Source organism: Micropterus dolomieu, linkage group LG12 (assembly GCF_021292245.1).
Source record: "Micropterus dolomieu isolate WLL.071019.BEF.003 ecotype Adirondacks linkage group LG12, ASM2129224v1, whole genome shotgun sequence".
In the NCBI taxonomy this organism is placed as follows: Eukaryota; Metazoa; Chordata; class Actinopteri; order Centrarchiformes; family Centrarchidae; genus Micropterus; species Micropterus dolomieu.
Window position 1 is genome coordinate 23,280,542 of NC_060161.1, and position 11,040 is coordinate 23,291,581.

The window sequence follows — 11,040 nt, forward strand, 5'->3', positions numbered from 1 at the left end:
GGTTTTTGGCTAACAGCTGACTTGAACAACATAAGGTCTGGTGACACTGACCTTCAGCGCAGTTGCAGTAACACAGTAACACATAGTTACTTGGATAAGTACCTGTAATAATATTACTGTATTGGAAATAGTGATCTGTTACACTACTAGTTGCTGGGAAAAGTAATATTATTACAGCAACAATGGACATAACACACAAGCCCTCAAAAACACACACACACTACAACACAGTCTTACACAATGGTGAGATAATTTCAAAACAATACTACAAACAAACGGTTATAAGTAATGTTGCTTGTGGTTCTTTCCCTCAGACACCCTTTCACATGCTGAACACAACAATGGAAACAAGAAATGTATAAATTTACACATTTTTTATTCCTTAATATACTGTTCAGTACAATACACCAAACAACAACAAAAAATCTTTCTGCCCCAGCATCCCGTCTTTGGTCTGGGACAAGCCAGTCAGAAAATGAAGCATTAACGGTCTGAAAATCCAGAAACAGTACATGGTTTAATCTAAATGCAACAATAAAACATCCTAGAGGAATTACCCAAGCAGCTAAAGTTATGTTTGTGCAGAAAACTTTCTGGACCCAGTACATTCATACAGTGAACAACAACTCAGCAAGTAATGTAACTAACATTAGCTAAGTTGTTGGTTAGCAAACTGTCACTACAGTTGATGCTGCAAAGCTAACATGCAGAGAGACTGTCCCAGAGCCAGCACACCAGCTCCAGACAACGATGCTCACAACCCTCCTGCTACTTTAGCTAACATCCCAACAACGGCATGTCTAGGTGAACTAGAAAGTCAACTGAATGTCTGTTGGCAAGTCATTTAATGTTACCTGACACAGAACTCGTGGCTGGAATAGTGTTTGGCAGAGTGTGGGCCACTTTGTTTGTTTCCTATTTACAGAGCCAGGGCAGAGTACACACAGAACCAACAGTAAGCGCACCATGAGGAGATATTTGCTGAATTTGACAAAAAGACCTGTATTGGATCAGAATTGCTTACTCCACCTTGAAACAGTAAACACTAAAGATTTACATGTATATTTATTTGCAACTTTCACAGATTTTATTTTGATTTTACATATTGCTAAATGCAACTACAGAGTAATGTAAATACATACCCAAAAATAGCTACATACCCCAAAAACATATCTAAGAAGAAAGAAAAGCTTATCTTTTACTTTATTCTTAAGACCAGAGGTGGAACTGGTGGGTTACATTTACTCTCACTAATGGAACAAAGTTGTTTTTTGTGTACTTGTATTTTTTTTTAAATTATACTTGATTACATTATGCATTACAAAGAAAAATTTACAAGAAAGCATCCTGAAAAAACCATTAGAGAGGATGAGAAAAAAAGAAAGGAGCCAAATTAGCAACTGCAGCAGACAGGTTGCTGGTGTGTCTGCGGCATCACTGCTGGCTAACGTGCTGAATGCTAAGCCTCTAACAGTGACTTCTCAGTTAGATGTGTGACGTCTTGTGACAATATCCCTGATGTGACTGCAGAGATCTTTCAGTACAAAGCCTTCGTTCAGACTGCAGGCCATAAGTAACTCAGATCTGATCTTTTTATGACAGTGTGAACAGGCCAAGTCACATGGAATCTGATCTTTTCCAGTTCGGACTTTGGCCACTTTCATATGTGGTCCAAATCTGATACTGATTGGATCTTTTTAAATGCGACCTGAGTCGGGACACTCAGGTGACACCGTGAGCTCTTATGTGCATGCTACTTACAGAGAGAGAGAGAGAGAGAGAGAGAGAGCGAGAGAGAGAGTTGTGGGGCAGATGCGTATAGTGCCAGTGACAAAAAAATCAGATCTGGGAGAAAAAAATTGGAATCGAGTATTAAGGCCTGCAGTCTGAACGTAGCCAAAGAGGATGAGTTGGTTTAGTTGTATGAAAATGAAACTGAGGAGAAGTTGTCTTCATGGTTCTCAAGATTCACAAAATGACAACAAACTCGTTGATGTTAGTCACTCTCCAGAGGAGAATGTGTGTGTGTGCGCACCACAAATTGTGCTAAAACTGCCCTCATTTTGCTTTAATACGTGTGTTTGTGGCTGCTGCAGGATATTTAATGTGTTTATTCAATTTACTGTTGGTTTGGAGATCAGAGAAACTGTGGAGAGTATACAATGACATGTTCATGCAGTTAATTTTATAGCCTAAATGTGTTTCATTATATACTATGATTACCATGTACAACATTTTCTGCACCCACCTTGTATTACATCACTTTTCCCTCACTTGAAGGTGATGAGGTAGTCTGGATATGCTTGGTTATCATGGAACACAACATACATGCTGGGTTTGGCTATGTTATCCACCACACTGTCGTAGAGGTCATGGGGCCGCTGGTCACTGCGAGGTGGAGGAACCTTCATGTTGCTTTGGCCCTGCGTGTAGATCCCAGTCAGGACTCGAGCCACAAACATTAACTGAGAAACATCAGCAGCTGGCTTGGAGTAGGTGGGTTGGGCTGAGTAGCTGGCGTTTACAGCAAAGTAGGTTCCATGACCGTATGCAGTTGCTGAGAAAAAGAGAAAATAGGGAATTAACAAGTCCTCATACCTTAATAACAGTGCCTTTCAAAATTATCCAATATAGTTGTTGTAAAAACAATTCCTCTTATCTCATCTGCTACTTCTGTAGTTAAAGGTTTGTTTAAGTTTAGGCACGTAAAACTACTACTAAAGGAAACAATGTTTTTGTCCTTTAAAAGTAATAATCTACAAGTTTTTTCACTGAAATAAATATCGGTACAGTTGCTTTGAATCAGGACTCAGTATTAGAAATAATGAGGTCAAGATCCCATCAGTGCAACCATACCCTCCTTAGAAACTTTTGACCAAAAGGAAAGTCTGGAAAGCTTTCTAATTAAATGTTCAGTCACAGGATGTGATGCTTTCTAAAAGAGAGGCAACAACAATGATGAAATCAGTTGCATTAGTTTGGGCAGAACTACGAGGGAGCCCAGGGGAGCTTGGCTCTTCTAACGTGCTCCCCTGAAAACACGATATGTTAAATTTTGAGGGGTCTCTAAAATATTGACAATATGCTATTTTTGCCATTGATTTCTATTTTTCTGTATCATCATGGATGATGAGTAAACTGACTTAGAACTGAAAAATGTATTTTCTAAAAAAGAAAAAGGATTAGGATAAGGATTAGGCTGGAAACCGGAGGGTTGCCGGTCCGAGTCTCAGACCAGAGTTGCGGGGTGTGGACTGGTAGCTGGAGAGGTGGCAGTGGGTGGAAAAGCGTAGTCTGTATGGGAGACGCCCTGGGGCGACCGGAAACGCAAGTAGCGCTTTCAGTCAGCTAGCAAAGTTTGTGTTAAAAGCATTGACAGCACCCCGAAGCCTCTTACTCTAACCCAGGGCTTTATGCTTAAACCAAAGGCCTAGTCCACACAGACAAGGATATTTTTATAACCGGAGTTTTTCCTCCTTTGTTTTAAAAAAAATCTCTGTCTACATGAAAACGCAAAAACACACTATTGATCTCTGTCAAGAGCATGCCAAACCAACAGGCGGCGATATGACCTTAACCGTAAAGCCATATTGGCCAATTGGAGTTTAATAAAATCGTAAACAAAGCAGGCAGTGGCACACAATCTGACATCAAACACAGCAGATAACTACGCGCACTCTGACGACACAAGGCAAAAACTCCGGTTTCATTGTCTACACGACAACACTGCAACCGGAGTTTCTTAAAATCTTTACCCTGGCAGGAGTTTCAGTGACCTGATACTGCGTTTCCGTTTGTACGAACGGCCAAACCGCGTAGAAAAAGTCACGGTTTAGAAAATACCCATGTTCGTGTAGACAGGGCCTAAGTCATTGAATGTATGCGTGACGGCCGGCTCACCCTACAGCTGTGCTAGCTGGTAGGGTGAGCCTCCTTTGTGTTGCAACGCACTAGCAAACTGCTGCGTTTCATTCGGACGCGGATGGGTACCATCTGCATAAGTATGCTTTGTCACGCTGTCTCAAAGCTTCCGTAATTGACACACTGAGATGAGAATGTGACGTGTTGCTTGTTGCTATTGGTCCTGTTTGTGCATGTGTGTATTTCAGACCTATGTGTGTCTAATACTAACATCAATAAAAGAGTGAAAAAACATTGAATTTCCCCTTCCGGTATGAATAAAGTATGTCTTCTTCTAAAATCAGGAGCGTTGGGGTTCATTCATTAGCTATTTCTCAGCAAGAACAGGTGCTCTGTGGAACTCATTAGGAGTGAGCTTTTTCTGTTCATAGTTTTACTGTGGCAGTGTGAAAGACAAACAGATACTCAGTGCTGCATGAGTACTGTGCTTCTGACAAGAAAACATTTATAAAAGGAAGTAGGCCTACCATGCTCCATAACTGCCCACAATGACTGCTACGTCTGGTCCACCTATGTTCATGATGTTCATGGAAAATCCTTTGCTTTTCAATCGAATAATATCAAGGCATTTGTTTTAGCCTGTTTATAGTTAATAAGTTATAGACACATTGATTTAATAAGTTAATAAAATACAGTTCACATCCTATTTTTTTGTGGTCTCACTGTCACACATCGTTGGCCTATGTCTATTATTGTCATAGCTGTGTATTAGTAAGACCACTAGTCTGTTGAGTTGTGATAGAGAGAGACTGAGTGCATCTGTTCACACTGATTTCAATAGCAGATAGCTTATTATAATGTCCACTGGTATCAATCTTAATACTTTCCACATGTTTTAAGTTATGATATGGGCTACCACCACTGGCACACCATCGGGCCTGTTGTTGGGTGTGGCCTCCCGCTCCGACAGCGCCAGCTCCCAACATAGGCCTAAGGGTTTTGTTGCTAGTAGGATCCAGCGTGCTGCGGACAGTGAATGACGCACGATGCACCTGACTTTATGTATGATCCATGATAATACAGAAAAATAGAAATTAATGGCTGCAGTGCTATTGCAGCTGGAGATTTTCCGTTGCTGTAGGAGCCATTTCAATGTTTATGTCCAGGTTTGGCCATTAGGTGGCACTAGGGTTATGGCATAGTGATTGGGGCTTATCTACTTAGGCTAGCTGTAATCAAGGACAGGTGTTGCAAGAGGGAAAAGGGCAAACTAGTTTTTGACCGCCACGCCACGCGACGGAGGCTGTGGTTGAATGCATGTTAAGTGACTGTTGGTGAAGATGGAATATTGTTCTGTTATGGAAAAGGAAATCCTTGTGTAAATCCAATAAACATCTCTCACAACAGAGAAGAAAAGATAACTTTAAGCTTTGTTGTATCATTGCTCAATCAAGCCAAAGCGACCACGGTAAGCGCGTCAACTATAGCCCACTTTAACCCTCTGCATAACCCTCGGCTGTTTTAAGCTTAGCGGTTACAGTTGCACCATGCAACTTTAACTCTAAATTCTTCCATCTTGCAGAGAAAAGAAAGATCAAATTGAAACTGTGTAGAGAGGCTGTTGCAGCCTTCGTGTGAAGCCAAATTGAAGCAAAAGGGCTACAATAATAGTAGAATAAACAATGTCTGATATTTTCAGTATTTTTTTGGAAACAATTTTCACAGTCCGTCCTGTCTTTGAAGCATACCCCCCGCCCCCCGATAAAAGATTAAACTCCCTCGAAAGCTATGGTTTTGTTCGCAAGCTGCCAGTGACTATGTATTACTGGTGATCTTTACCATGTTGCCCCGCGAAACTCCTGTTGAACCCAGTTTTCATGATGGAGTCACAGTTCTCCTGGGTCGTCCCATGGTAGAGAAGCTTTTCACCTGCTCCTCCCTCCTGTATGTTCTTATCAGAAATGTTCTTCTTCTGCACTTCATAGGCGCGTCGAAGACGAACATTCTGCAGGCGCTCGATCTATTGAGAAAACAACAAAACCAGACTATAGTGAGCTGACAGACAAAGTAAAATGTAAAGGAAACCCCCTCATAAAAAATATTGTTATCTAGATGAAAGTTAGCCTATCTGGAAGGTGCCAAAAAAAACTTTTTGTCTACAGACAATGAAATGTCTTTTTCAATGAGAGCTGCCCACCTTCATTACAGTCTTGGAGACAGTTTGTTTGAAGGCCTCCTTCACTGTCCGGTACTCTGCGGAGGAAGGCTGCAGTTCAACCTTCCTAAAATTTTCACTGGCAGCTATGTTATCCCAGTACAGGGGGAGAGTGAAGTCTGAAAAAAATTAATGGAAACAGATATTCACAGTAAATGTGTTTAAAGGTGTTTTATAACATTACAAGTAATCTGTTCATGAATGTGGGTTTTAATCCACATGCATTACTTGTGGTAATACATTTCCTTGTCTTGATGTTGCTGTGATGTGAGCTAGAGTAGCAGAACAGTTGTATCGCTGTCTGAAGCTGGTGTGATGACTCTGGGACCGTCGTCTAGTGTTGTGTCGTTCAATGACCTAATCGTGTGTATGACTCGGAAGGAACGGGTTGTCTCAGTGAGTAATTCGTTCATTTTCACGCATGCGTGAAGGATCTTGGACTCTTACGTTCACTCGTCACACGGCAGCTGCATGGGCTCCGTCCACACAGGAAACAGAATTGATTAGTTCACGACTCACAGCAACTGTGGGTCTTCAGGTTTGAGTCGTTCATTTGCCACATGACAGCTCCCACTGTGGAGCAGGAATGAACTACTCGTTCACCGCTCACATGGGTCCTCCTCAGTCTTTCGTTCTCTCGGCAGACTGAGTGACTGCCAGCCCCGGAGAATGAGAGGCAGGTCGGCTGTCAGGTAACAGTCACTGGACTGACATTATATAGCTATTTTGTTAATTATGTGACATTTAATAAAGCATAACATTATTACAGCGCAGTGATGTTGTGCTAAGTTATAGTTTTAACACAGCCGTACCGTAACTTTAGTCCTGCTAGTGTTAAAGCTGATGAGAGTTGTTCTGGGTCCACTTCAGAGCCCTGACAGGGTTCTACCGGGAGACGAATTACCTCCGAGGTCGTCGCCTCTCCAAAACAAACAGACCCGATCATTAAAACATTAAAACACAGCCACATAGCAACGTTAGCGTTAGCCCTGTGGTGTGTTACAGATTACAGCTGATCCAGGTCCGCCAGAGAACGCAACTTAACTTTTCCTTTTTATTTATGTGCTCATGTTTGTTTCTCTGTCTGCAGAATCCGGACCTGATGTGGCCCATTCTGCGTCCAGACCTGCCAAACTGCTGCGTTTATATAATGTGTTAATATTTCTTTGTTCCTCTCTCTGTGCTGGAGTTCTTTAAAAACTTCGTGGCTTGATCCAGATTATTATTAAATTGGTTGAAGAGTGTGTTTATTCATATAGTGTATCAAGCTTATTACTTCAGTATATTTACTGGAAATCTGATATTAATATTTTACTCATGGATAGGGACGTTAGGCTAACGTTACTGTATGAATGAGCACTTCAGAGATAAAGATAGTAATTATATACATAAGGCTTTATATGGCTGATCTGGTTGAATACTCAGGAAAGGTTGTGAAAATAGAAGGATTTAGGTGGAGTAGTGGATTGCATATAGACAACATATTTCTGTGTTTACATGGTTTGAATTTGGTTTTTTAATCGCCCACTAGAGGGCTGCAGTGCCACAATAACCAGCTTAGTTTAAATGAACGAAATGACTCAAAAAAAGATTTGTTCATTTTAATTAATGAGATTTGAATGAACGAGTCTGTCAAAAGACTCGAACTTGCCATCACTACAATGTGCTGGTTTAGTGGTGTACGATGTATGTATTAAACTCCACATTGTATGTAATTGTTGCGTTTAGGATTGTGGAAGAAACCTTGCCTGTAGGCCATGAGAGCTCGTTATCCGTGAGTTAGGTATGAAATGGACGTTACCTGATGACGGTGTTTCTATTTGTATAACTATTGTATTTATCTGTGTATGGAAGCATTGTTTTGTTTGTTACACGAATGAGCTAAAAAGTTAGCACAACTGATATGTAGTGATTTTTGTGCAGTGTTGTGAATATTTTTCTGTCCTCTCTTAATAGAGGTGCCACTGCCGTATTTTTGTACTGTGTTCATGCTGCTTTTGTGCCGTGTTTGGGCTGCATTTCTGTTGTGTTTGTAATAATTGCTGCATCATTGCCCCGTGTTTCTAGTTTCTATTTTCGACTCAAAGAAGACCAGTTTATTGAAATTTTTTGTTTTGTACATTCAACTGTGACTTCAGTGGAGCAACTGTATTTTATGTTATTTTCCATAAAATGACCAGCCCTGAAGGTGGGAAAACAATAAAAGAAACCCCACAAATCGCATTTGAAGTTGTGTGTGTAACTTGTCCCGGCTTCACAAGATTTTTTTAATGAAAACAAGTGACTGAAGTGGAAATCATTTTAAAGACAGAACATGTTGTACATTATACTTACAAATGTTTTGGCTTTTTTTTATTTTTTTACATTTTACTGAATAGCGTTATAATAAACGTTTGTGCAGAGAAGATGACTAAGAGATTCTTTAGTGTAACCAGCTACCTAGCAACATATTTCTACATAAATTTACATGCAGAACATGTTTTACTATATGAAATCATGAATTATTTTAATTTAAATAAATGGAAATATACTTTATGTTGCCTTTTAGTTTGTGTTATATGTGTGCTTTCATGGGAGCTGCCATTGCTGTGTGATGTGATTTTGCTGCTACTCGTGAAGTTGGTGTACATATTTTAAGTTCACAAGTAGGAAATCCGACTTCAGGTGGCGTTCCATGGTACCACGGTACTAGTTGGAGTTGGAGTTGCCTGGAGTGCAGCATAAGAGCCTACATAAAGTTCATTCTTTTCATCCTGACATTTGGGTCTTTGAAAGCATCGTTGGTATGTAAAAATAACTTAAGAGTTCATCATTTGTTGATGTGTATGGATATTTTCACAGACCAGAGATATTTGAAAAGTTTGTGTGTAGGTTACATACAGATAATGTATGAATGTATGTGTATGTGTGCATACCATAGTGGCAATTTGGACACCTTTGACTTATGTTTGTTTTTCCTTCTGTCAGTTTTACCCTACTGCCAATTGCTACATTATAGAAAGTCAACTTGGAACGTCTTTGTCAGTGTAGTAATTGGGAATGGAGTTCAACTGCCTGTCAATTCATGCAAGGCGTGTGAAGAGGACAGAACACAGCCAATATCTTTTTATAACATCACTTATTATCTAGAACCAGCTTCTCACCTGTCAGATTCATGAGTCGTTTCAGCTTTGCCTTCAGTCCAGTTACTCGGCTTGTTGCCTTCAACTTCTGTGCATTCACACTCCACTGGATGCCCTGTGCGTCCACTATCCCTCCTGCTACATCATTTTTTTCCAGGCTGTGATTGGCTGTTTTAGGGAGTCTCTCCCAGGTGCCGTTAGGTCCCAGGATGCACCAAGCCACACGGGTGTACAATTCCTCCTCCTCCCTGACTCTCACCTCTCTTCTGAGGGAGGCATTAATCATCTGCACAACCTTGTTGACCCCGTCCTTTAAACCGCTCACTGTTAAGCTGCCCTGGCCGGACTGGTCCTCCTGCATGTACAGACCCTCAGTCTCAACCAGCTGCTTCAGATGCTCCATGTCCTCCTGGGTGAGGCATGCCAGCTCCTCCTTTTTGAAGGACTGAGTGGAGCACTGAGACTGATACAGATTCTTCAGCTTAGTCTTGGCATCATCAACATCCTTTCTGGAGAGACCCAGGAACAGGAAGACAGACTGTTCATTTGAGGAGCTGGTATGGAAGATGTTAAGGTCTGGACTCACAGGTGAAGGGAGTTGTTGTTGTTGTACATAAGAAAACTGAGGTACTGACACTGTAAGGTAGATCACATGATAACGATCAGTCACAATTCCCAATGAAATAAGAGAATTCTGATTTTTTTTTAAAACCCTGTCACCTCTATTGATTCCAGCAGTGGGAAACATTAGCATTGCTTCCTCTTTAAACTTCAAGAAAACTTTGATCTTAATCAAGACGAGGCAGATGTTGGTGAGACAGTAGAGGGGAGTGGACGACGTGGCGGTCTTGGATGGCACCTGCTACGACACCAGGGTCCAACCCGCCAATTCCTGCACAAACAGTTTGTATTTTTACAGGTAGATTTAAAACAAGCTGAAAGAGGTTCTGCACGACTACCAGATGAACCAAGTCAGAACACATGAAGTACTGAACCTACCACATCCTGAACTGGTTGACTGTTTTGATAAAGTCTTAGCACTGGTTGGCATGAAACAGACCAAGGTGACCTTAAAAGCCTTGCATTTCCAATGTGTGCTTGTGTCTGGCCCCCGTTATTGTTGTCATTTACACTGTATGTGTGTGAGATTATTGAACATCTTGAAAGTCTTACAAAAATCTTACCAGCACAGATGGCAGGAATGGCCACAGACTTGAATCCAGATGTTTCACAATGTTCAATAATGCGACGCACCAGTTGTTCAATAATACCAGCATCTCTTTGTCCACACACATGTAAAATGGCTTCACAAGGGAATGATCCAGACTGAGATACAAAAACGTCTTCTTGGTTCACTTTGGCTACATAAACATAACAAAGACAAGACGAGTAAGAAACTGTTAAGTGTGTTTTGCGTGAACATTTCTTTCTGGTCCTCTTTTCTCACCTGCTTTTAGTTCAGCCTCCACCTGTGGTCCAGCTACAGTTAAGATGTCTTTGCACACACCATCTGTAGAATAAAGGTGATTAGGTCTCTGAAGCTGTACTTTGGCACAGTAGTGCACTGAGCTAAATGCTGAAATTAGCATGCTGTCATTGGCAATGCTAACATTTGCTCTTAGTACGTAACACTAAAGTACACCGACAGCACAGAGACTGATGGGAATGTCAGTAAGAGACTGGAGTGCAGAGAAACAGAAAAAATGAAGGGATCACCAACATTTTAACAGTTCCAGTACCAAATTTCATGGCAATCAATTCAAACATTTTAGGAAATAAAACACATATGTCAAACAATCCATCAATTGATCAAGAATAGAATAAGTGAAAACTATGATCTGC

The 11,040-nt window shown here is 40.9% G+C and overlaps 1 protein-coding gene across 2 annotated transcripts in view; it reads right to left on the minus strand.

Moving 5' to 3' along the window:
* Positions 1–359: 359 nt before the first annotated feature.
* The window catches only part of LOC123979783 (protein mono-ADP-ribosyltransferase PARP15-like), a 79,622-nt gene continuing 68,941 nt past the window's right edge, over positions 360–11,040 (minus strand). Inside the window, exons 10-14 of one of the 2 annotated variants that reach the window (XM_046063852.1) lie at positions 9,220–9,457; positions 6,059–6,195; positions 5,701–5,881; positions 2,249–2,557; positions 360–491 (exon numbers count right to left, since the gene is read on the minus strand). In XM_046063852.1, the coding sequence (XP_045919808.1) occupies positions 2,271–2,557; positions 5,701–5,881; positions 6,059–6,195; positions 9,220–9,457 (843 nt within the window). In that variant the 3' untranslated portion in view covers positions 360–491; positions 2,249–2,270. Of the gene's footprint in view, positions 2,558–5,700; positions 5,882–6,058; positions 6,196–9,219; positions 9,458–11,040 lie in introns of both variants that reach the window. The other variant, XM_046063851.1, reaches the window with a different exon arrangement.